General features: G+C 46.5%; 1 protein-coding gene across 1 annotated transcript in view; it reads left to right on the top strand.

Annotated features, from left to right (window-relative positions):
• Positions 1-222: 222 nt before the first annotated feature.
• The window catches only part of ERO1A (endoplasmic reticulum oxidoreductase 1 alpha), a 39,599-nt gene continuing 14,920 nt past the window's right edge, over positions 223-24,901 (top strand). Inside the window, exons 1-7 of the mRNA XM_061612541.1 lie at positions 223-508; positions 14,258-14,377; positions 15,446-15,529; positions 17,382-17,423; positions 18,113-18,189; positions 18,599-18,672; positions 20,223-20,343. Coding sequence (XP_061468525.1) covers positions 404-508; positions 14,258-14,377; positions 15,446-15,529; positions 17,382-17,423; positions 18,113-18,189; positions 18,599-18,672; positions 20,223-20,343 — 623 coding nt within the window. The 5' untranslated portion in view covers positions 223-403. The remainder of the gene's footprint in view (positions 509-14,257; positions 14,378-15,445; positions 15,530-17,381; positions 17,424-18,112; positions 18,190-18,598; positions 18,673-20,222; positions 20,344-24,901) is intronic.

Raw genomic sequence — 24,901 nt, 5'->3', positions numbered from 1 at the left:
CAGCACATATTTACCTGGGAGTAAGCCCCATTGGACCCAATGGAGCTTCCTCCTGAGTTGACATGCCTTGGCCTGCCGCCAAGCACATTTCCCCAGCAGCCCCGACAAAGGCACGCCGGCCACAGACGTGAAGCCTGAGCGGAGCGGGAAATCCCCGGGGCTTCCTCCAACGTGCGCTTGGGAGCGTCCCGGCGGCAGGGGCGGCGCGGCTTCCTCCAATGGGGGCGGGCCAGATCAGGCTGGGGAAACCCGCCTGTGGGCCGCGCCGCACGTCCGCCCGCTGACAAGGTGATGCGTTGCTCTGTAGGCAGGCCGGCAGGCGAGGAGGCGTGGCAGTCCGGCCGGCACTTAGGATCTGCGGCTCGTTCGCTTGCCTGCCTGCCTGCCAGTCTCCAGCCGCGTCATGCCGCCTCTCCCCCGCCGGGCGCTGGTCGCCGTTGTCGTCTTCCTGGGCTGCGCCTCCGCGCAACCTCCGCCGGGCTCCGCAGAACAGCGCTGCTTCTGCCAGGTGAGCGAGGCTCTGAGAGTCCCTGCGCGCCCTGGGGACAGCGCTCCGGGGCTAACTGCCGAGCGAACGGGGCCGGCTTTGGGTTAGGGTTGCGCAGGAATCGGGGGGGAAAGAGGGCCCGGCGCTGAAGCCCAGCCTCGGGCGGGGAAGGCGCTTTGCACATGCTCAGAGGAAGGAGGCGGCGATCGGAGGTGGTGATGAGGAGGCTTTGAACTGACGGGTGGGGGTCGCTCTTGCAGGTGCCTCCCCAGGGAAAGGGGTTGGGGTGTCGTAGGAACATAGCAAACTGCCTTGGAGTGGGATACTGTCTGCTCTGACTGGCAGCGCCTTTCCAGCACTCATTACTGTTTGGGACTGCACGGGCTTTGGTTGAACTCTGGCAGTGACCTCACAGGCTCCAGGGCTGAGCTTGTGGGGAACGTGCAGTGCAGTCCTAGACCTATTTACTTAGAAGGCAGCCCCGCAGAGCCGAATGGGATTCATTCTCTTGTATGGGCTTAAGGATGGCACAGCCTTAGTGCCTTTTGTAAGGAGGAGGGGGTGGAAAGTGTTAAGGCCTGGGGGTCTACCTTGCCTTGAGAGGCTTCACCACTGGATCTAGAAGCTGTGACCCCTAAAGCCTGATACGTGGGGGTAGGTTGTGCTGGCTGCTCTGGATATGCTCAGACACACTCTCTTCTTCATTGTTACCCTGTGCATTCTAAGCCTCTTGAGCGCTGCGTCAGATTATGCCCTGTTCAGCCCTTGCCCATGCCATTTTTTATTATTTAATAATAAATAAATAAACAAAATTTAAAAAAGCATCATTTGTATCCCACTTTTCCTGCAAGAAACTAAAAAGTGGTATATGTGGTTCCCCCCCATCTTATCCTCACGACAACCCTGTGAGGTAGGATAGGCGACTGGCCTGGGTTCACCCAGCGAGTGTCATATCTGGTCAGGCCCCACCTTAAGCTGGTGCTCCACGGAAACAGTCAGGCCATGGTACCCTTTTATTTCAGAGAAGCCACTTCCTGGTAGATCAGCCTGGCTTCAGGCTGCCTGTTGAGTCTTTGGCTGTGTAGGGGATTCTAACCCAAGCTGCCCCAGGTGCTTTTGACCTATGCCAGCCATTCCCAACCTGGTGCTCTCCTGCTGTTTTGGACTACAACTCTGGCAGGTACCAGGTTAGGAAAAGCTGCCATATATGCCTGGCTTAGTTATCTAACATCTTGTTTGTGAATGTCTTGGTAACTGAAATCAAATACATAAGGTGGTATCCAACAAAATAATTCTGTTAGTGCAAAGATGTTTGGCTCTGTAGTAGAACTCCCCTCTCTTTCTCTGTTCTCCCCCCCCCCCCGCACATCAGGAGCAGATTTGTGGGAGGGTGCAGGGGGCGCCCGGGGAGAGGAGAGGGAGGGGAAGTTCCACTGTGCAAACGGAAATCCTTGCTGCAATGGAACTGCTGTTAGCTTGTTTTTTTAAACACGCTGCTTCCCTGTCTGGCTTTTATTTCTCAGTGCTTGCACCTTTAGCTGTAACTGGCATTTCCCCATAGTTTGTTCATGCACTGATTGACCTCTCCTCCATGAATTTGTCTCGTACTTTTAATTAGGGAGTGATTAAGTCTAACATGTCATTTGTCTGTCACTTGCAAAGCTTTTTGAGAGTGTCTGTGGGTGTGTGAAGTTTGTTAATGCATTCTCTTGTGCTTTATTAATGGCAAAAATGACACAGCTGTGAAGAAGGCAGTATGGAACTCAAGGTATAAACAAACAGGTGGAGTGGGGTGTGAACAATGACGGCGCAGTTCTGAAATCTGGTGATACCTGGGTGGGTGACTGAGTTGTGCAGCAGAAAACGCATCCTCTCCTTGTAGGCCTTATGTCTAAGTGTATTTACTTAGTTGCTCCTTAATATTGATTTGATTTGGTTTTGGTCTTCGCCAAAAGGCCCCAGGATGGGTTGGATATATCATAAAATCACATATCATTAAAAAAAATCACACAAGAACATTCCACATAAACATTTTATTTATTTATTTGTTATTTGATTTATATCCCGCCCTTCCTCCCAGCAGGAGCCCAGGGTGGCAAACAAAAGCGCTAAAAACACTTTAAAACATCATAAAAACAGACCTTAAAATACATTAAACAATGTTAAAAACATTTTTTTAAAAAAGCTTTAAAAACATATTTAAAAAAAGGGTTAAAAGCATTATTCAAAAAAATTAACAAGCAATTCTAACACAGACAGAGACTGGGATAGATCTCAACTTAAAAGGCTTGTTGAAAGAGGAAAGTCTTCAAAAGGCACCAAAAAGATAGTAGAGATGGTGCATGCCTAATATTCAAGGGGAGGGAACTTCACAAGGTAGGTGCCGCCACACTAAAGGTCCATTTCCTATATTGTGCAGAACGAACCTCCTGATACGATGGTATTTGCAGGAGGCCCTCGCCTGCAGAGCACAGTGATCGGCTGGGTATATAAGGGGCAAGACGGTCTTTCAAGTATCCTGGTCCCGAGCTGTATAGGGCTTTGGACACCAAGACTAGAACCTTGAACTTGGCCCAATACAGTAGATGTTATTTTGTAAAACAATCATTAAAATAACATAACAACATCCCAAATAGTTCATCCTTAAGTCAAGCAGACTCCTTAATGCAGCGTATAGCTCACATAGCAGTAACATGGAAACTGACCTCTTCCAAAAGAGTGCGTAAAAAGGTGCATATTTGCAACTGCTAGAAAGGGAACAATGGGTTCAAGGCGCACCCCTGGGGGCAGGCATTTCCAGAGCCAGGGTGCTCCTCCTGCACTCACCAATGGGTCGGCTCAGCTGGGGGGTCAGACCACCAGGAGGGCCCGTTCTAAACATTTTAAGGCACAAGCAGAAAGGAATGTGAGACACATTCTTCAGATATGCTTTATAAGTTAACACTGTGAGCAGAGGGTTGGACTCGATGGCCTACAAGGCCCCTTCCAACTCTATGATTCTATGATTCTATGACTAATGCCTCAATAAGAACATAAGAAGAGCCTAATGGATCAGGCCAGTGGCCCATCTAGTCCAGCATCCTGTTCTCACAGTGGCCAACCAGGTGCCTGGGGGAAGCCCGCAAGCAGGACCCGAGTGCAAGAACACTCTCCCCTCCTGAGGCTTCCGCCAACTGGTTTTCAGAAGCATGCTGCCTCTGACTAGGGTTTCACAGCACAGCCATCATGGCTAGTAGCCATTGATAGCTCTGTCCTCCATGAATTTGTCTAATCTTCTTTTAAAGCCATCCAAGCTGGTGGCCATTACTGCATCTTGTGGGAGCAAATTCCATAGTTTAACTATGCGCTGAGTAAAGAAGTACTTCCTTTTGTCAAACTGAGCTTAGAAGCATATTCAAATACCAGTTGTTGGGGCTCACAGGTGGGAGAGCGTTGTGCTCAGGGCTTGCTTGTGGCCTCCTATTAGGGCTGGACTCAGTGGGCCACTGGCTTGATCTATCTGGGCTCTTCTTATTTTAATACAATTTTTATTAAATTTTTCAATAGATAACAAGAATACAACTTAAACCCATAGAGGCTAGAGCGCATCACAATAACCCAATCTGGAGGGGGTTGCTCCTTTAGAAACTGATTTTATAGCGTCTTTCCAAATTGGGGTATTTAGCACCAGATGACAATACTTGTGGGTTGCACGCTAAGAAAATTAAAAGTAATATTATGCAGGATTTTGGGATTACACACTTCCTCCCTTCCCACGATCTCTTTTGGAAGCAGATTCCTGTATCCTGCGTTAATGAGGTGTTCAAAGCTAAGCTGTTGATGAAATACTTTTGCTGCAGACTGTCAAGTCAGCCGTCAGGGAGGTGTTCTCTAGCAAGCGGCTGTTGGGAAGGAACTGCGAATTCCCAATCTCTTGATTTTGCTTAATTGAGCTCCCTTTCATCTCATCTTCACCAGTAGACTACAAAAGCCTTGGAGATGGTTGTTTTGTTGGTGGTGCTAATAACCTCCAGATGACTGCCCCGCCCCTGTGGCTGCATGTAGATGTTAACCAGCATGGAGCAATACCTTTCAATACATTCTAAAATGAGGAATGATATGAAGCCTAAACAAGTGATGGATAAATTCCATAAAGGAAGCCACAGACCTGAATTTACAAGATCTGAACAGGGCGGTTCACGACAGATGCTATTGGAGGCCACTGATTCACGGGGTCACCATAAGTCGTAATCGACTTGAAGGCACATAACAACAATGAAGCCTAAACCTGTGACCTCTTCCATCCCTCATTTGTCTGGCCGGCGGTATCTCCAAGTCCGCCCCCCTCCAGTGGAGGCTGGTCCATTAGGGTGGACTCTGGGGCTGCATCAGCTACTGGTCTTCCTGCCCTCTACCCTACTTGTCTCGATGGGCGCCAGTCCCCACTGCCCCCCTTTCTCTGGCAAACATGAGCTCAGCAAGTCTAGTCTTGGCAAGGGGCCATGGAGCATCAAGAACAGTCAGGCAGCTGAAGCTTCACTATTGGATGCCGGTCTTCAAAGCAGGAGAAATGATGCCACCTGGGCCCCAGATGGGGGACCCCCTGGATGTCCATAGGAGAAATTAACACACTCAGCTGTGTTTTTTTCAGGGGGAGGGGTTGCTACTGCCAAGGAGGCATTCCAAGGTATTCAGTTTAAAGTGGGTTGCCAATGTGGCACCCGTGGGTGCCCATGTGCCCATAGTGGCTTTCCCTGGTGTCCAGAAGGTCCCGTTCCCCTGCTGAAATTATGCTTGAAAGAAGCATTGTGTTGTAGCCAATAGAGGAGGTTGCTCTGTGTGTGTGTGTCTCCGCGCGTGCCCGCCCACTACAGTTTCAGGTCCAAAGAGGTTGGCAACCCTTGGTTTACAAAGTAGTCTGTCTATTCAGGGGTGTTTGTGTGCATGTACATATGTGGGTTATTGCAGACCTGGGTCCCAGCAGAGCAACTTCTCTTATATGAGGACTCAGAAAGTTGTCTTTTTTCTGTTTTATTATTCACTTTAAGCAAGCAAGGCATGCTTTTCTGCTGATACAGCTGACTGAGAGGCCTGACCTACTACTTATCGCTACAGAGCGATCTACCTCACTTTGTTTCATGTTTCTAAGAAAAGTCTTTAACTAGTGCAGCGGGTTCCCCATCGTAAACGTTGTGAGACGGGGTGTATTTTATCACCCTATTTGCTTAATCTATACACAGGACATATCATACGGAAAGCGGGATTGGACCAAGAATCCAATTCAGATTCTTCAGAGCAGAATTACATGACTCGGTGGGGGTCTCCTTCCACCTTATCCTTAAACACTTGAATAGGACTTTGATGTCAATTCAATCCCACTGAAACGCTGATGTTCTACTAATTTCCAGGGGACTTATCTCCAGGAAAAGTTTAAGGGCTGTCTTCAATGCTTGTCCTGCTCAGTGTAGACCCATTGAAGTTCATGGACGTGACTAATGGGTTCATTAATTTCTATGGGTCTACTCTGAGTACTCTGTTCATAGGGTTTTCATGGTAAGAGGTATTCAGAGGTGATTTACCATGCCTTCCTCTGAGTCTGGATGCATCTTAGTCTGGTGTCTCAGCTTTGACCATTCCGCCTTGGGTGCCCCTGCTAGGAGTCTAGCCTCTTGGTCTAGACTCCTGACGGCATTGCTCTCAGCTTCCTCAACGCTCTCAAACCCCCTCACCACATTAAGGTGTGCATCCTAGACAAGGATGCAGAACATATCATACGGAAAGCAGGATTGGACCAAGATGAAGGAGGTGTGAAAATTGGAGGGAGATATATCAATAATTTAAGATACGCAGACAATACCATACTACTATCACAAACCACTTATGGTTTGAAATGAATGGTGATGAAAGTTAAAGAGGAAAGCACAAAAGCAGGACTACACCTGAATGTCAAGAAGACTAAAGTAATGACAACAGAAGATTTATGTAACTTTAAAGTTGACAACGAGGACATTAAACTTGTCAGGGATTATCAATACCTTGGCACAGTCATTAACCAAAATGGAGACAATAGTCAAGAAATCAGAAGAAGGCTAGGATTGGGGAGGGCAGCTGTGACAGAACTAGAAAAGGTCCCCAAATGCAAAGATGTATCACTGAACACTAAAGTCAGGATCATTCAGACCAAGAGAAAAATTAACTCATTTGAAATGTGGTGTTGGAGGAGAGCTTTGCGGATACCATGGACCGCAAAAAAGACAAATAATTGAGTGTTATAACAAATTAAACCAGAACTATCACTAGAAGCTAAAATGATGAAACTGAGATTATCATACTCTGGAGACATCATGAGGAGACAGGATTCACTAGAAAAGACAATAATTCTGGGAAAAACAGAAGGGAGTAGAAAAAGAGGAAGGCCACACAAGAGATGGATTGATTCCACAAAGGAAGCCGCAGACCTGAACTTACATGATCTGAACAGGGTGGTTCATGACTGATTCATAGGGTTGCCATAAGTCAAGATCGACATGAAGACACACAACAACAAGAGAGCAGCCTAGGCCAACATGGTGTCTTCCAGCTGCTTTGGACTACAACTTCCATCGGTCCCAGCCAGCACATTCACCTCTTCAGCATGGGGGGGACAGATGTGTCCTGCATGAACATAACTCTTTCCACTGTCCAAAGTGGGAAAACAGATAGCTACAGTATACCTATTTTGCTGCTTTGGCCACTTTAAAGAGTTGTGTTCATGCAAGAGACCCCTCCCACCCCCCAATCTCCAGAGACCTGAATAAGCAGATAGTAGTTAATTTAGAATAGGTGGAATTAGATTTGAGGATTAGATCGGGGCTGCAATCTCGAATGGCTTAGGACTCTCTAGATTCAGCAATGGGCAGAGCAATGCAACCTCCCCCCTGCACAGCAGTCCTGCAGCTTCTGAATAGGTGGGTAGGTGGCCTGCTGGTGGTATCCCCACAGCCCCGGTAGGAGCCAGTGGAAACCCTGAAACGGCATTCTGAGGGCTGGGAGGGAATGAAGCTGACCCGGCCTGGGATCTTCTGGATCCCAAGCTAGTCCCCCCGCTGTTGCTTGACAGCATTGGGCCCAACACCAGCCTGCAGCTTGCACAGCAATGGGGCTGATTGTCCTGCCCCCCTTCTTCCCTGGCTTCGGTGAAGAGTAGGGCTGCAGATGCATTGGTGGCTCTGCTGCTCCATAAAGCCCCTCTGTGGGTTGGGGGACAGTTTGGTGATTGCTGGGAGCAAATTGCAATTGGTGGAGCTGAGAGTTAACCATGCTTTGGCAGAGGAAGAACTTTCATTTCATTAAATTGCAACTTAATTAATACTTGCTTCACTCTTTCTGAAAGCAAACTTTTATTAATTTATTCATTCATTCATTCAATTAATTTATATCCCGCCCTTTCTCCCAGTAGGAGCCCAGGGCGGCAATATTGAGGTTTTAGGCAGATCTGGGGTTCAAGTTGCTGTTCATCTGGGTGACATGCCATGCAGGGCTGTTGTGAGAATAAAATATAACCCCCTCCCCCCAGGTGCCTTGGGAGAAGGAGAAATAAAAATACAGCTGCAATAAAAACAAATAATACAAAATACAGATATTATTTCTTTAAAGGCAAGTGATTAACTGACAAAAATTATTTAATTAGTTGATAGCCCTAGTGAATAAGAATGTATAGATTGCTTTGCACAATCAGAGCCGGGTTAATCTAAACCCAGTGTTCTTTTTCCATCGGTGGACAGCTATATTTCCCTTGGGGAGCTCATCTGTAGGCGATGATGGAGCTGTCCTGTGCTTTATAGCCAGCATCCTATTCTGGCATCCATAGGTACACTGCCTCTGAGTCTGGAGGTTCCATTTAGGGGTTAATAGTCCCTGACAGTTGCTCTGACTCATCCTTTCCACCTAAGCTAGCGCCTATTGCCACATCTCAAGGGTGTGAATTCCATGTTAATTATGTTTTCTGTGCACAGAAGTGCCTCCCTTTGAGATAGTGTAACTATCGCATGCTGTGGATATGCCTTTTCTGTCTTAAAGGTGAATGCATGCGTTTGAAAAACAAGCTGGTTAAACCAAGCTGCCTGGAACACAGCTGGGAAATAGATGCCAGATTGCAGCTAATTGTGCAAACGCTGTGTCAAACGGTCGTGACACACATGCACGCAAACACGCAGCGTGTTAGCTTAGGTGTATGAATGTTGACAATGCTCTGCATTCGACTAGGAGGTATCAGGAGAAACTGAGTAAGAAGCAGGTCAGGTTTTGCATCTCTTTGGCGTTTGGCAATTTCCTTTTGGCCTGCGTGCTGTGAGGCCACTTCTGAAGCTTCCTTGGCTGGAAGCATCTGGGCTCGTAAGCTCCTTGACTTTGGTTTCCCTTGAGATTGCCGCATGTTTGAGATCTGAAACAAATGACGATCGTCACCTGAAAGCTTTTCTTTGAATCGCAAAGCTCCAGAGAGAGAGTTTTCCTGTATACATTAAAGCTTATTTTAACATTATTGCTATTACTACTACTACTACTATTACTATTATTATCTAATTCGTTTATACTGTCGCGCTTTAAAAAAATACACTGTGACATACATAAGGAATCAATAAAATACATAAACCAGAATTGAATGAAGCAGCACAGCAGTTTAAAATGCCAGCGGATAAAGTTGTATTCTGAAAACGTCTGTCTAAATAAAACTGCCTTCACTGCTATATAGAAAGCAGGCACTGAGGGGTCCAGGCATTCAGATGCGGTCTCTGAACAGCTGCATGCTGTTGGATTTCCTACTGCTGCATTCCAGACTGTTTTGTTTGAGGTTTTTATAACCTGCCCTCCACTCAGGAGACCAAGATGTCTAAACAATAACATTAAAATCACAATTAGATAAACCCAACAGCATCCTGAAATTAATAAACAGTCAAATCAGACAGACAGCAGAGATTAAAATAGAAATACCATCATGCACTCCATCCCTCCCCAAAAACACGGGCACAGAGGTGCACCTTTACCTATTGTCTGAATTAAAATTAATATAGAGGCACGACGCAACTACAGAGGGGAGGCAGTTCTAAAGCAGAGAAACTATTTCTGTGGGTCCCTGCGCTGCAAGCCTATTCGATGGATCATTCAGACCTTGGTACAGTAGGGCCCCACTTATAAGGCGGGTTAGGGACCAGGCCCCTGCCGTAAAACGGAAATCGCCGTAAAGCGGAACCCCATTGATTATAATGGGATGCGTCGCGTGAAAATGCTGCAAAATCGCAAAAACGGCTTTAAAATGGGGAATTTCCTGCCGCCACATTAGTGGAACGCCGGAATGCGAAGCGCCGGTAAGTGGGGCCCTACTGTATTCCCGATCTCTGTGTATGGATGTGAAAGTCAGACAGTGAAAAAAGCAGGTAAGGGAAAACTCAACTCATTTGAAATGTGGTGTTGGAGGAGAGCTTTGTGCATACCATGGACCGCGAAAAATACAAATAATTGGGTGTTAGAACAAATTAAACCAGAACTATCACTAGAAGCTAAAATGATGAAACTGAGATTCTCATACTTTGGACACATAATGAGAAGACCTGATTCACTAGAAAAGGCAATAATGCTGGGAAAAACAGAAGGGAGTAGAAAAAGAGGAAGGCTAAACAAGAGATGGATTGATTCCATAAAGGGAGTCACATACCTGAACTTGCAAGATGTGAACAGGGTGGTTCATGACAGATGCTCTTGGAGGTCACTGATTCATAGGGTCGCCATAAGTCGTAATCGACTTGAAGGCACATAACAACAATAAATATTGTCTTTGAGGGCAGCCCCATGTAAAGTGTGTTGTAAACGTTCAACCATGTAAAGAGCAAAGCACCAAGAAAGGGCAGAGTTATTAGGTAAGGTGAAGTTTGTCAAAATAAAAATGTTGAAGAGCACAGGACCACAGGGCTCGGTCCTGGGCCCAGTGCTCTTTAACATTTTTATTAACGACTTGGATGAGGAGGTACAGAGCATGCTTATCAAATCTGCAGATGATACAAAATTGGGGGACATAGCTAATACCGTGGAAGACAGAAACAAAATTCAAAGGGACCTTGATAGGCTGGAGCATTGGGCTGAAAACAACAGAATGAAATTCAACAGGGATAAATGCAAAGTTCTACACTTAGGAAAAAGAAACCAAATGCACAGTTTATAAGATGGGGGATATTTGGCTCAGCAATATGACATGTGAGAAGGGTCTTGGAATTGTCGTTGATCACTAGCTGAATATGAGCCAACAATGTGATGTGGCTGCAAAAAAGGCAAATGCTATATTAGGCTGCATTAACAGAAGTATAGTTTTCAAATCGCGTGAAGTACTAGTTCGCCTCCATTGAGCACTGGTTAGGCCTCATCTTGAATACTGTGTCCAGTTCTGGTCTCCACATTTCAAGAAGGATACAGACAAACTGGAACGGGTTCAGAGGAGGGCAACAAAGATGATCAGGGAACTGGAAACAAAGCCCTATGAGGAGAGACTGACAGAACTGGGCATGTTTAGCCTGGAGAAGAGAATACTGAGGGGAGATACGATAGCACTCTTCAAGTACATGAAAGGTTGTCACACAGAGGAGGGCCGGGATCTCTTCTCGATCGTCCCAGAATAATGGGCTCAACTTGCAGGAAGCCAGATTTTGACTGAACATCAGGAAAAACTTCCTAACTGCTAGAGCCATATGACAATGGAACCAATGACCTAGAGAGGTAGTGGGCTCTCCCACACTGGAGGCCTTCAAGAGGCAGCTGGACAGCCAGCTGTCGGGAATGCTTTGATTTGGATTCCAGCATTGAGCAGGGGGTTGGACTGGATGGCCTTATAGGCCCCTTCTAACTCTGCTATTCTATGATTCTATGAAAAGCACTCAGGTCTACGTACAGAATGAGCTGGGAGAATCCAGAGACCATGTGGTTTTTCCTCCGTTGCTGAAGGCAGAGCAGCAGAACAGGGACGGCTTTTGTCATTGTTGGGTTATACTGCGTTGCCTCCATAATCACCCAAGAGGCATTTGGGTTAGTACTGATTACTGATAGTAGCCATGATGCTCACTTCCTTGCTGGTGTTGCAAAGTGTTTCCTGCTGGCTTTTCCACACAAAGTTTTGAGAAATCTCACTGCCCATGGTGAGCTCTCAGCCTCCTTCTTCGCACTTTTTAATATCTGTTCCTCAGTGATTGCAACATCGGGTGATAATGCCTTGTGTGTTAGAGATGCTGGCACTAATGCTCAACTCTCTTCCAAAAAAAGCTGGGGGAAATATAACAGGTACATGTGTCATTTGCCATTGCTGGGGGAAGGGAATTCAGTTAGGGAGAGGTGATTTTTTAAAAAAAGATTATTTATCTTCCAAAATATAAGACAAGGATCAAAGGAACCAAAAGAAAATTCCCACAAGAAGTAGTAGAGCTGGTGAACAAGTAGCAAACATTCTTACATGTAAAGTTTTCCAAATTTATCTCTCTTGAATGAAATCAATTCACCCGAAGTGTCTTTTCATAATATCCCATGGGTAGCCGATGGTCTGCAATATGTTCTGTTTTTAGTGGCATAATCAACAAAATAGTACCTTTTTGCAAAAAAAAGTTCTCTTTGTTGTTTCTTATTGCTCACAGTTGCTTAGTGAGTTTTTTCCATTAAGGCTGGTCATCTTACTTGGTGGTAGCAATTCTTCAAAGTAGTCCAATGTTGTGATCTTCCAGTTCTCGACTATGTTGAGTCTTGCTGCGTTTCATAGAAATGTTAGTAGCTCCTTGTGAACTGTAGACTTCTATTCTCCCACAAAAAGAGATAATAGAGACTTTTGAGGGGTTAGTGTACTAGTACAACCAGTCTTAAAATAAAATATTCCAAAAACCTTCTACAGTAGGGCATATCCACCACATGGGAGAGTAGGTACCTGACTCCCTGCATCCCTTCTAACAGTATGCTGTAGTGGGGCTTAAACATCCTGCTTAGCGTGGCAGAATCAGGTAGACAGGGGTGATTTTGAAGGGGGGGAGAAGCCAGATGGGAAAGGATTAAGCCCCCTCTTCCACACAAAATTGTGGCCTTCTGATGATGCTTTTACTTAAAAAATGAAAAGTTATTATTATTATTATCATCATCATCATCATCATCATCATCATCATCATCATCATCATCATCATCATCATCATCATCTTTATTTATACCCCGCCCTTTTTCCAAACTGGAACTCAAGGCGGCTTCCAGATAAAACCAAGTACACATCATTAAGAACCTATAAAAATATAAAACATATAAACATATAAAATCAGCATTAAAACAGGATTAAACTATTAAGATGTTAAAACCAATTACTCTTAAAATACTGCAACCCAGTTTAGGAGCATACAGGCAAAACAATAACATACAGCACCCTCTTCAGTCACTACCCTTAAAACCTTCAGTTCCAAAGGCCTGCCGGAAGAAAAAAGTCTTTCGCTGTCGGCGGAAAGACTGCACAGAGGAGGCCATTCTTGCCTCCCTAGGGAGGGAGTTCCGCCTAGGGGCAGCCACCAAAAAGGCCCTATCTCGTGTCCCTACCAGTCGCACTTGTGAAGGTGTTGGGATCATGAGAAGGGTCTCTCCTGAAGATCTCAGGGCCCGGGCAGGTTCATATAGGGAGATACGGTCTGACAGATAGCCTGGACCTAAGCCGTATAGGGCTTTATAGGTCATAACCAGCACTTTGAATTGTGTCCGGAAACAGATTGGCAGCCAGTGGAGCTGTTGCAGCAGGGGAGTTGTATGGTCCCTGTTGGAGTTTGGAGTTTTGTTACATATTGTTGCATGCCACCCCAATCTCTGAGCGGTGAGACATCTCCAGGGGTCCCTGTGCTTGCCCAGGGTTTGGTTTCCTTGGAAAGAAGGCCAGCGGAGACTGTGGTGTCTTTTAAGAAACAAGTTTTTTACTTACACACTTTCCAACCTGAGCTTAAGATGGAGGGGTCCAAAGCATCAGCAGTCCAATAGGTCTTGCTTTTCCATCATGCTTATAGGAGGTATCCTGACACCATGGTGCAGGGAGCCAGCCTCTCTGCATGTCTCCAGTTCCCAGCCTTGCTAAAAATACAAGCCTCTCTTTGGCCTGGGGGAGGGCTCTCCTTAAGAGTTTCAATAACAATAGGATCTCCGTGGCCCATTTGCCAGTTAATGGGCATTTGACAGACCTCCAGTATGGTGTAGTGGTTAGAGTGTTGGACTACGACCTGGGAGACCAGGGTTTGAATCCCTGCACAGCCATGAAGCTCACTGGGTGACCTTGGGCCAGTCACTGCCTCTCATCCTCAGAGGAAGGCAATGGTAAACCATCTCTGAATACCGCTTACCATGAAAACCCCATTCATAGGGTCGCCATAAGTCGGGATCAACTTGAAGGCAGTCCATTTCCATTTTTCATTTTGACAGACCCATTAGCCCACCTGGCCACTCTGTTAGACTAACAAAGGAGACTCATCTGACCAGTGGAGCAGATTTCTCAGCTACAGAGCCAACCTCCAGGTGCAGGATCCCAAATCAGAGGCTGGAAGGGGACTCCTAGAAATCATCTGTCTCAGCCCACAAACCCATAACAATGTGTTTGAGTGTAATGTGTCATTTACTCCTGATGGAGAGTTCTTTCAAAGGTGACCAGAATCACATATGTAAAGTGCTTTCATCATTCTAGCACAGACATACATGTCAATTATGTTATTGTTAAATGTACTCTAATTGTTTTAGTAGTTTTAGAATCCTAATTGCCTGTTTATTTGCTAGGTCACTGGCCATTTAGATGACTGTTCTTGTGATGTTGAGACTATAGATGGCTACAACAACAAGAAGATTTTTCCCATTTTACAGAACCTTTTAGAAAGTGATTATTTCAGATATTACAAGGTAATTCTTCTGATTTATTTGCTGTCCCTGGCAATACCCTGGGCAAGCCTGTTACAAAAATTGTGTTTGTTTTATCAAAAAGCACATTGTACATAAAAAAGATATGTTGTATTCCTGTCTTTTCCTGACAAGTTAAAAGTTAGACAAGATATGGCTAATGTGACATTACTTTTGATTGACATTTGACGCTTCCTCTTACGTACTTGAGAAACAACTTTAAAAAATCTTGGGTCTCTCACAGATTGGCTTGGTTTTGCACATCACAAACTGTGACTCACCAGGACCTTGCGAATGTGCTGGTTCCCGGAGAGGAGCCTTTCGCCTGCTCCTTTGCCTGGTCCTTTGAGAACAAAACATTGACCACAGGTTGTGGTTGCTGAGGATAGTGCTTAACATTGATCCTGAGTTCGGACAAACCTTGGTTTAGCTGCCATGCCGTGCTGAGCTAAAAGGGCCAGGGAGGAGCCAAGTGGCTCACCTACAGCACAAAAGTGGCTATAGTCTCCTCCCTGGGAACTAGAACATTCGTGCATTTGAGCTGAGCCATGGTTTGGCTTAGCATTACATGCGGATATGGCGGCTCTGTGATGGACTTCCAAAGGCACTGGTGAATTTCGTTCCAAGTGGCAAACATTAAATAAGCAAAACAAAACACTGAATGCTTACATATTATCCTAAATTAAAGGCTGCAGGTGGGATGTGTGTATGCGGCCATTAATCTCCATTCAGGAAGTGTGAAATGGCAGGTCCGTGCCCTGAGGAGCTTGCAGCCTAAGGTTTGACGTGAGAAAGGCAACAAAGGAAGGAGAGGGAAATGGAGGGAGGTGTAAACGGGAGGGGGAAATATGCTCTTATTTCAGTTACACATCGTTGGACTTGGTTATAGTGGGATATGGGAGCCAAGTGCTTGTGCCAAAGACCACAGTAAAGGTGTTTTTTTAAAGAGGAATTTTGAAATATTGTGGGTACTTCAGACCATTTTCTGGTCTCTCTATCTTTGTGTCTCTTTGTAATTAAAAAAACATAACCCAAACAAACTCAGACCTCTCATTGTCTTGATCCCTCTAGGTCAACCTAAACAAGCCATGTCCTTTCTGGGGCGACAACAGTCACTGTGGAATTAGAGACTGTGCTGTAAAACCGTGCCCATCTGTAAGTGCAAAAAATGGTTGTACTCTTCCCCAGTCGTGGGCGCTAAGAGGATTGCTTGATGTTGCCTGGTTGGCGGGTGAAATAACACGTACTTTGGGTAGATTTCCTGTCTTGCTTTCAGATTAGAGATATGCTGCATCAGCGCTGCAAGCAGAAGCATATCAAGTCTGTGATTCTGCTTCCCTGTAACAGCAGACTCAGGTGGCGAGTGCAGACAGGAGTCAAAGCAGGGCCAGTGAGAAACAAGGGAGGGAAGTGGCAGAAGTGCAAAAAAAAGAAATCTACAGAATGCCAAAGGGGGCGGGGGCACCTCTGCCCCAAAGCAGCCCAATGAAGACTGAACATGCTTAGTAACCATAGAGTGCCGAGTGTCCATTGGAAAAGAAAACACACAATTGTGGGGTGGAAAGGGCCTAACTTCTGTTAGGAGGTGAGAATACAGTACAGTGCAACATTTTGCTGCAGTCCCACTTGGCAGGTCTGCAGTTTCCTAAAATTGTTCTATGGTTTGGGTTGTAACGCGAGTGCAATTAAACGTGCTGGTCTGTAAACCCATACAACAAGGGTGGGGGAGTGGTTCTGGTTGGGTCTCCCCTACTCCCTGCGGGCCAAATGCGACAGGTGGGCTGGGCTGCCCACCTGCCAATCACCTGACATCACAATGACATCAGGTGACATGGGGCTTTGAAGCCCTGTCAATCAGCTGGCGCTCAGGATTTCAAAGTGCCATGCAGGGCTGTCTGCAAGGGGCCCTGCGCTGTGCTTGAAAGTCCCAGTGATCAGCTGATCGGCAGCGCTTCAGAATCCCCTGTTGGCCCGGCCCAGCTGCTTTTTTACCTTCCTGCACCTGACATCACTTGTAATGTTGGATGACTGGCAGGGGGGCATGGCTTGGCCAAATGGGGAGGCCCAGGGGCCCAAATTGGGCCTGTGAGCGTGAGGTTCCCTACTCCCGCTATAAAACCAGGCATGGCTTGGAACCAAGGTATCTCAAGACCATAATACCTGACAAAATGCCTCTCCTGACATGAACCTACCTGTACACTACGCACAACATCAAAGGCCCTCCTCCAGGTGTCTACTCCAAGGGAAGCTTGGAGGATGGCAACAAGGGAGAGGGCCTTCTCAGTGGTGGCTCCCAAATTATGGAATGATCTCCCCGATGAAGTTTGCATTGTTATCTTTTCGGGGCCAGATCAAGACTTTCCTTTTCTCCCAGGCATTCTAGCAGCATGTGCTGAGCTCTGACCCCAGGTCTTTTACCTGGTTTATCTGTGCTTCATGGTTTTAAACTTTGTATGGTTTTTGAAATTGTATATTTGTTTTTAATGTTCAATGTTTTAAATTTTTGTAAACTGCCCAGAGAGCTTTGGCTATGGGGCGGTATATAAATGTAATAAATAAATAAATAAATAAAGAAGAAGCTCTGGATCCTGTTGAGTCCTGTGCTTTGAGATTATCTGGTGAGGCCCGTCTTCAGGCCTTCTCCATTACTGAGGTTAGGCCGGTAGTGACTGAGGATTGGACCCTTCCTCCCTGTCCCGCCCGGTGCTGCAGTTCTTGACCTTGGCTCCAGCACTCCTGTGAGAGTTTAGCCTTGGGCAAAAGGCTCTTTAATCTGTGCCTCCCCCCCCCCCGCCTTTGTGAGCAGCGACAGAGACTCTGACTTAGGCACTTCAGGCTCGCGTTTGAAGGCCTTTCTCAAAAGGGGCTCTTGGAAATGGAGCCCCTGCTATGGCCAGCGTCGTGGATGCAGGACCAGGGATTTAGAACACTGTGTCTTCAATCTGTAATAAAAAATAAAAATAAATTAAAATGAAACAGGCTTTGAACTTGTAATCTCTGTTTCCAGGATGAGGTTCCTGGTGGAATTAGAGCGGAGAGTCACAACAAGGTAAGTCATGGTTGGGTCCAGGGCAAAACTCGCCTCCCAGGCTGTGGCCTAGTTCTGCACTTGCGGCAGAAGAGCCAAGCGTAGGGGAAGGGCAGCTGCTTTGGCATGCAGAAGGTCCCAGGTTCAGTCCGCAATGGCATTCCCAGGCAGGGTTGGGAGTGTCCTCTCTGAAACCCTGGAGAGCCGCTGCCAGTCAGTGTAGGTGCTGTTGAGCTAGATGGACAAATGGCGTGACTCAGAGGATGGCTTCCTAAATTTTTGTCTGTATTCTCCACCATTTTTCTTAAAGGAATGAGATATTTTTTAGTCATGTGCCATCATGGTAGCCAACAACCGTCCAGATGAGGCCAGATAGTCCCAGGTCCTGCCTGAAGAAGCGAGCAAACATGTATTTATCGTAATGAGTCTATATACTATCCTTCGATTAGATATTTCCAGGGCATTGCCACCCACAGAATTTCGCCGAATGCATCCTGTGTTCTCCTATAAAATGATGTTGCATCAGTTTAGCCAACTAACAAGCAGTGACATTGGTGGCCTGGTTGGGCGGGTGCAGATGTGGGTTCCCGTGTGGTCCATGGCTCAGCCGGCAGCTTTCCTCCGGCTAGATTAGGTTCGGTGACTGCTGGTTGCCAACCCCATCACAGTGGGGTTTAATCGACTCTACAACCTCTGGCCTTGCTTGACAGTATTCTGAAGCGGCTGCCACCCTTGCCGAAGACTGTGAAGAAGCTGAGAGACTTGGAGCCGTTGACGGATCTTTAAGGTATAATTTCTTCTGGACAAGCTGGGTTGGCCTGGGTTGGACGGCTCCATCAGGGCCTTCTGAGGCAAGCTGTAAAAGATATTGTCTCTGCAGGGAGCTAGATGTAGGAGCCTTATGTAGGCTGACCAGGCCTGAAGTGTAGTAGGTGCCGTCTCCTTGCAGGTGTCAGAGGGCTGGTTAAAGGGGTCTCGCTTTATTTTGTAGCCTGTGGCTTTGAAAAGGCCAAAGAGAACAGAGGAATTACAGGGGATAGTTGCAGGGCTGTGTCCTACGGCCGTGGGGGCAGGGGGACCATCCAGAGATCTTAAGGCACGGGTTGGCAAGCAACAGGGGAGGCGATCCATCAGATACTTGGGTTCCATGTGACAAAATATTTGAGTGATACAATATTTTCTCACTTGCTTTGCAGCGAGGAAGCCGCAAGGGCCGTGATTCAATGGACTTGGCACGATGAGTCTGCCGACAGCTTTTGCGAAGTTGACGGTATTTGTTGGCTATTTGAGCTCTTGTGCTTTTGTTGCGATGCTTTAGGGCACTTGGAAGAATTTTTAAAAAGCACCCAAATCTTTCAAGACTCCTATTGCGTACACGGGGGCAGCAGTATTATCTTGGCTGTTGCCTTGTTACTGTTAACATCGGCTTTCAAATATTCTCAAAATAAACCTGGCTGGGGGAAGAGAGGGAGAAGTAAAAAGGAGGGGGGGGAGACCAAGGCAAAGATGTAAGTAGAGCGGATGAGTTTGCCACATGCCCAGTCATGTGGGGCAAGCCATGACCAGGGTTGGCACCAGGCATGATTGGGCCCATGGCACCAGAGCCTAGCCCCCCCAATACAGGTGGTGCAGAGCTAATAAGCCCACCTGCATGCCGCACCTACCTCATGTGTCATATGAATGACGTGTGTGCATGGCGTGCCTGCCTGCCATCAACCAAGATAGCAGCAGGGGCATCAGCCCCTTAGGGAAGCCCTCACTGCCACCTTAAGCGATGGCTGGCATACACACGCAGCATTTACACTGACAGGAGAAGTAGGCGGAGTGGGCGTGCAGGCTTATTGAAGCCCACACTGTTTATATTTGGGTGTGTGTGTGTGTGCCTGGGAGCTTCCTCTCTGTGATCCGCGGCAAGGTCAGGTTGTAGGACCCGACCCTGCTGCGGATCACAGAACGGGAGTGTCACTCTCCCACCCTAAGCAGGGGCCCTTGTCCATGGCCCAATCTGGCCGCCTTCTGGCGCCGGGCTTGGCTATTCTTAGGCAATTATGTGGGGACTAAGCTAGATGTTTATTCACAGGTCTGCTGTATCTGGATATATAGCTTAGGGAGTGGGAAATAGAGGAAGATTCAGCTCCTTTCATCCAGGAACTTTCTGATGTTAAATTTAGACCTCCAATTCCTCCCGCCACATTTTGTTAGGTCAGTGAGGCAGGCATGTGAATAGCAAAACATAAATTCCCCCAGCATGTCAAGTTTGGCCCCAAGTAGCAAAACACTCCTGCCCCTGTTACAAGGATACAACCATGAGTGCAGTATCTTAATGATCATATAGACAAATTCATGGCGGATAAAGGCTATCAGTGGCTGGTAGCCATGGTGGCTGCATACTATACCCAGTACTGGAGAGGGTATACTTCCGAATGCCAGTTACTAGAGAACACAACCAGGGAGAGTGTTGTTGAACTCAGGTTCTGCCTGCGGGCTTCCTGTGGACATCTGGTTGGCTATTGTGAGAACAGGATGCTAGACTAGACGGGCCTTTGGTCTCACACAGCTTCAGGCTCTTCTGATGTTCTTGGTTGATTCAGCATTGCATGGCGGAAGCCACGTAAGGAGCATCCTTTCTTGCAGGCTGAAATAACACAGCTCAGCAACAGAGGCATCACACGGAGCTTCCACTTGTTTGCTGAGCTCTCAGATGAGGCCATTCCAATAGGAAGATAACTCTTGATTGGAGATAACTCAGCAGAAAGAATCTGGCTGGGGATGTCCTTGAGCTGTCTCTGTCTCTAAAGTGTGGGAACATTTTTGTCCTAGATATCCAGTCCCCAGAAGCAGAGTATGTAGATTTGCATCTCAATCCGGAGCGTTACACTGGCTACAAAGGGCCTGAAGCCTGGAAGATCTGGAACAGCATATATGAAGAGAACTGTTTCAAGTATGTGTGTTTGGAGTGGGAGGATTCTAAGCAGGGCCGGCGCTAACGGGTGGCCAGGTTGGGCCCTGGCCGAGGGCTCCTGCTGCCCAGAGGGGCCCCTAAAGGGCCCCTCCTTAGGTTGTGGGAGTAGTGCTCCCCTTCTGCGATCCTTGGCAGGGTCAATTCCTGACCCTGCCACAGATTGCAGAGACAGAGCTCCCAGCCCCCCCCCCCGACTGTGCAGGCCTGCAGTGCTCCACCTGCCTCTCCTCCCTTTCTGTGAATGCCATGCACACTGTGCGTGCAGCTGCCATCAACCAAGATGGCAGCAGAGGCTTTTCTAAGGGGTTGATGTCCGTCCTGCCATCTTGATTGATGGCAGGCATGTGCGTGCATGCAGCGTAGTGCGTATTTGTGTGCATGCAGTGTAGCGCGCATGTGTGCCATCAACAAAGATGGAGGTGGGAGTATCAGCCCCTTAGAGAAACCTCTTGGTTGATGGCAGCGACCTGCACGCCCAGCGAGCAGGGCATTCATAGAAAGGAAGAAGGAATGGAAGCCTCTCTTAGACTTTTTGTTGAAAGATAAAAATGAAATGATGATAATGGGATTTGACGATTAATTAAGATAGACTATGGAGAAAAGTGATCTTGTATGTATTTAGGGACAGGTTTGATATATATTATATACTTATAGCTGATCTGTGACAAATCGGAAGTCAAGTTTTTTATTTTCATTTCTATTGTGTTATGTTTTTTTATTTTGTTTTGTTTGTTTTATGAAAATTTGAATAAAAATTATTATAAAAAAAAAAGAAAGGAAGAAGGTGGATCAGTCCCGCATGGTCTGTAGCAGGGGCTGGGAGCAGAGGGCCCGGAGCAGGCTGGTGCCCAAGGGCCCAGTCACGCCTGGTGCTGGCCCTGATTCTAAGGTTATTAGATTTTTTAAAAACACATCCATCCCCCTATAGTTTTATCTTTCTTGGGCATTTCCTGTCAAAGAGTTGTTTACTTGTTTATAAAATACTTCCAGCCTGCCTCTCAAATCTACTTCCTTACACAACTTCCAACAAAATCTAACAATCCACACAAGAAATAAAAGGAAAAAAACCCAACTTCCCTAAAGCTGTAGTAAAAATTAAATTGCAAAAGTGGCAGCAGCAAGTACCCCAACACAAAGCAGAGCTATGACAGCCTTGACACGCATCCAAACTTAAAATGTATCAGTAGGGAGATATGAAAAATATGTGAGACTCCGTTTGAAAGCTTGAACAAACAGTCTTTGGGCCCCAGTTAAAAATGCTGCTATCAAGGAAGGTGCTGAGTTATATGGGTAAGGGGAGGATGTTTCACCCTCAAGGTGCCACAGTGCGGAAGGCCCTGCTTTTTGTTGCTGTTCACCCTGCTTCCAAAGATGGAGGCATTTAGAGTATGTCATCTGATGAAGATCTTAACAACTGGGCAGGTTCATATCATAGAATCATAGAGTTGGAAGGGGCGTGTAAGGCCATGGAGTCCAACCCCCTGCTCAATGCAGGAATCCAAGTTAAAGCATACCTGACAGGCGGCTGTCCAGCTGCCCCTTGAATGCCTCCAGGGTTGGAGAGCCCACCACCTCCCCACGTCATTGGTTCAATTGTCCTCTAGGTGAGGACTCAAATGTGAAATTGCTGATCTGCTAACTAAAATATGTAACTTGTCCCTCGGGTCCTCCTCCGTGCCTGAGGACTGGAAAGTGGCAAATGTAACGCCAATCTTCAAAAAGGGATCCAGAGGGGATCCCGGAAATTACAGGCCAGTTAGCTTAACTTCTGTCCCTGGAAAACTGGTAGAAAGTATGATTAAAGCTAGATTAACTAAGCACATAGAAGAACAAGCCTTGCTGAAGCAGAGCCAGCATGGCTTCTGCAAGGGAAAGTCCTGTCTCAGTAACCTATTAGAATTCTTTGAGAGTGTCAACAAGCATATAGATAGAGGGGATCCAGTGGACATAGTGTACTTAGACTTTCAAAAAGCATTTGACAAGGTACCTCACCAAAGGCTTCTGAGGAAGCTTAGCAGTCATGGAATAAGAGGAGAGGTCCTCTTGTGGATAAGGAATTGGTTAAGAAGCAGAAAGCAGAGAGTAGGAATAAACGGACAGTTCTCCCAATGGAGGGCTGTAGAAAGTGGAGTCCCTCAAGGATCGGTATTGGGACCTGTAATTTTCAACTTGTTCATTAATGACCTAGAATTAGGAGTGAGCTGTGAAGTGGCCAAGTTTGCTGATGACACTAAATTGTTCAGGGTTGTTAAAACAAAAAGGGATTGCCAAGAGCTCCAAAAAGACCTCTCCAAACTGAGTGAATGGGCAGAAAAATGGCAAATGCAATTCAATATAAACAAGTGTAAAATTATGCATATTGGAGCAAAAAATCTTAATTTCACATATACGCTTATGGGGTCTGAACTGGTGGTGACCGACCAGGAGAGAGACCTCGGGGTTGTAGTGGACAGCACGATGAAAATGTCGACCCAGTGTGCGGCAGCTGTGAAAAAGGCAAATTCCATGCTAGCGATAATTAGGAAAGGTATTGAAAATAAAACAGCCGATATCATAATGCCGTTGTATAAATCTATGGTGCGGCCGCATTTGGAATACTGTGTACAGTTCTGGTCGCCTCATCTCAAAAAGGATATTCTAGAGTTGGAAAAGGTTCAGAAGAGGGCAACCAGAATGATCAAGGGGATGGAGCGACTCCCTTACGAGGAAAGGTTGCAGCATTTGGGGCTTTTTAGTTTAGAGAAAAGGTGGGTCAGAGGAGACATGATAGAAGTGTATAAAATTATGCATGGCATTGAGAAAGTGGATAGAGAAAAGTTCTTCTCCCTCTCTCATAATACTAGAACTCGTGGACATTCAAAGAAGCTGAATGTTGGAAGATTCAGGACACACAAAAGGAAGTACTTCTTTACTCAGCGCATAGTTAAACTATGGAATTTGCTCCCACAAGATGCAGTAATGGCCACCAGCTTGGACGGCTTTAAAAGAAGATTAGACAAATTCATGGAGGACAGGGCTGTCAATGGCTACTAGCCGTGATGGCTGTGCTCTGCCACCCTAGTCAGAGGCAGCATGCTTCTGAAAACCAGTTGCCGGAAGCCTTAGGAGGGGAGAGTGTTCTTGCACTTGGGTCCTGCTTGCGGGCTTCCGCCAGGCACCTGGTTGGCCACTGTGAGAACAGGATGCTGGACTAGATGGGCCACTGGCCTGATCCAGCAGGCTCTTCTTATGTTCTTATGTTCTTATGATAGGAAGTTTTTCTGATGTTCAGCCGAAATCTGGCTTCCTGCAACTTGAGCCCATTATTCTGTGTTCTGCACTCTGGGATGATTGAGAAGAGATCCTGGCCTTCCTCTGTATGACAACCTTTCAAGTACTTGAAGAGTGCTATCATATCTTCCCTCAGTCTTCTCCAGGCTAAACATGCCCAGTTCTGTCAGTCTCTCCTCATAGGGCTTTGTTTCCAGTCCCCTGATCATCCTTGTTGCCCTCCTCTGAACCTGTTCCAGTTTGTCTGCATCCTTCTTAGAGTGTGGTGTCCAGAACTGGACAGGAGAAAGCCAGCTTTTGCTAGCCTGGTGCTCTCCAGATGTTTTGTACTACAACTCCCATCAGCCCCAGCTGGCATGCTTATAATGCTTAGGGTTGATGGGAGTTGTAATCCAAAATAACCGGAGGGCACCAAGTTGGTGAAGAATGGAGTAAGCGGACTTTCAGGTACCCAGCATGCAAGCTATTTAGGGCTTTTTAAGTCAATGGCATCACTATGAATTGTGTCTGGAAACAGATGAGAATCCAGTGAAGAACTGGCCTGATGTGTTCCCTGTCACATGGGGGAAGGACTGTAGCTCAAGGGTATTTATTTATGATATTTATTAGTTGCTTTCCCCCCAAAATGGAACTCAAAGCAACTTACTTTGAGTGGCCACCAGCTTGGATGGCTTTAAAAGAAGATTAGACCAATTCATGGAGGACAGGGCTATCAATGGCTACTAGCCGTGATGGCTGTGCTCTGCCACCCTAGTCAGAGGCAGCATGCTTCTGAAAACCAGTTGCCGGAAGCCTCAGGAGGGGAGAGTGTTCTTGCACTCGGGTCCTGCTTGTGGGCTTCCCCCAGGCACCTGGTTGGCCACTGTGAGAACAGGATGCTGGACTAGATGGGCCACTGGCCTGATCCAGCAGGCTCTTCTTATGTTCTTATGTTCTTACAAACAACAACAACAAAATTGCTCGAAGTGGCTTACAACAGAAGCAAACAACAATTAGAAAAACGATTTCATAATAAAACAATACAACAGAAATAAAACAATCACAAATGTCATAGCATTACAATACTATAAATATAACTTCTTTAGTAGGTCACATTACACCTCTTGGCAATATGGCAAAAATAAAAGAAAATTAAGACAGTTTCAACTTGGGTTAGAGCATCTGCTTTGCGCACAGGAGATCAATCCCTGGCATCTCCGGATAGGGCTAGGAAAGATTCCCTGCCTGAGACCCTGGAGAGCCGCTGCCAGTCAGTGTGCGCAATACT

This window comes from Rhineura floridana, chromosome 2 (genome assembly GCF_030035675.1).
Source record: "Rhineura floridana isolate rRhiFlo1 chromosome 2, rRhiFlo1.hap2, whole genome shotgun sequence".
Taxonomy (NCBI): domain Eukaryota; kingdom Metazoa; phylum Chordata; class Lepidosauria; order Squamata; family Rhineuridae; genus Rhineura; species Rhineura floridana.
This window is presented reverse-complemented; position numbering and strand designations above follow the sequence as displayed.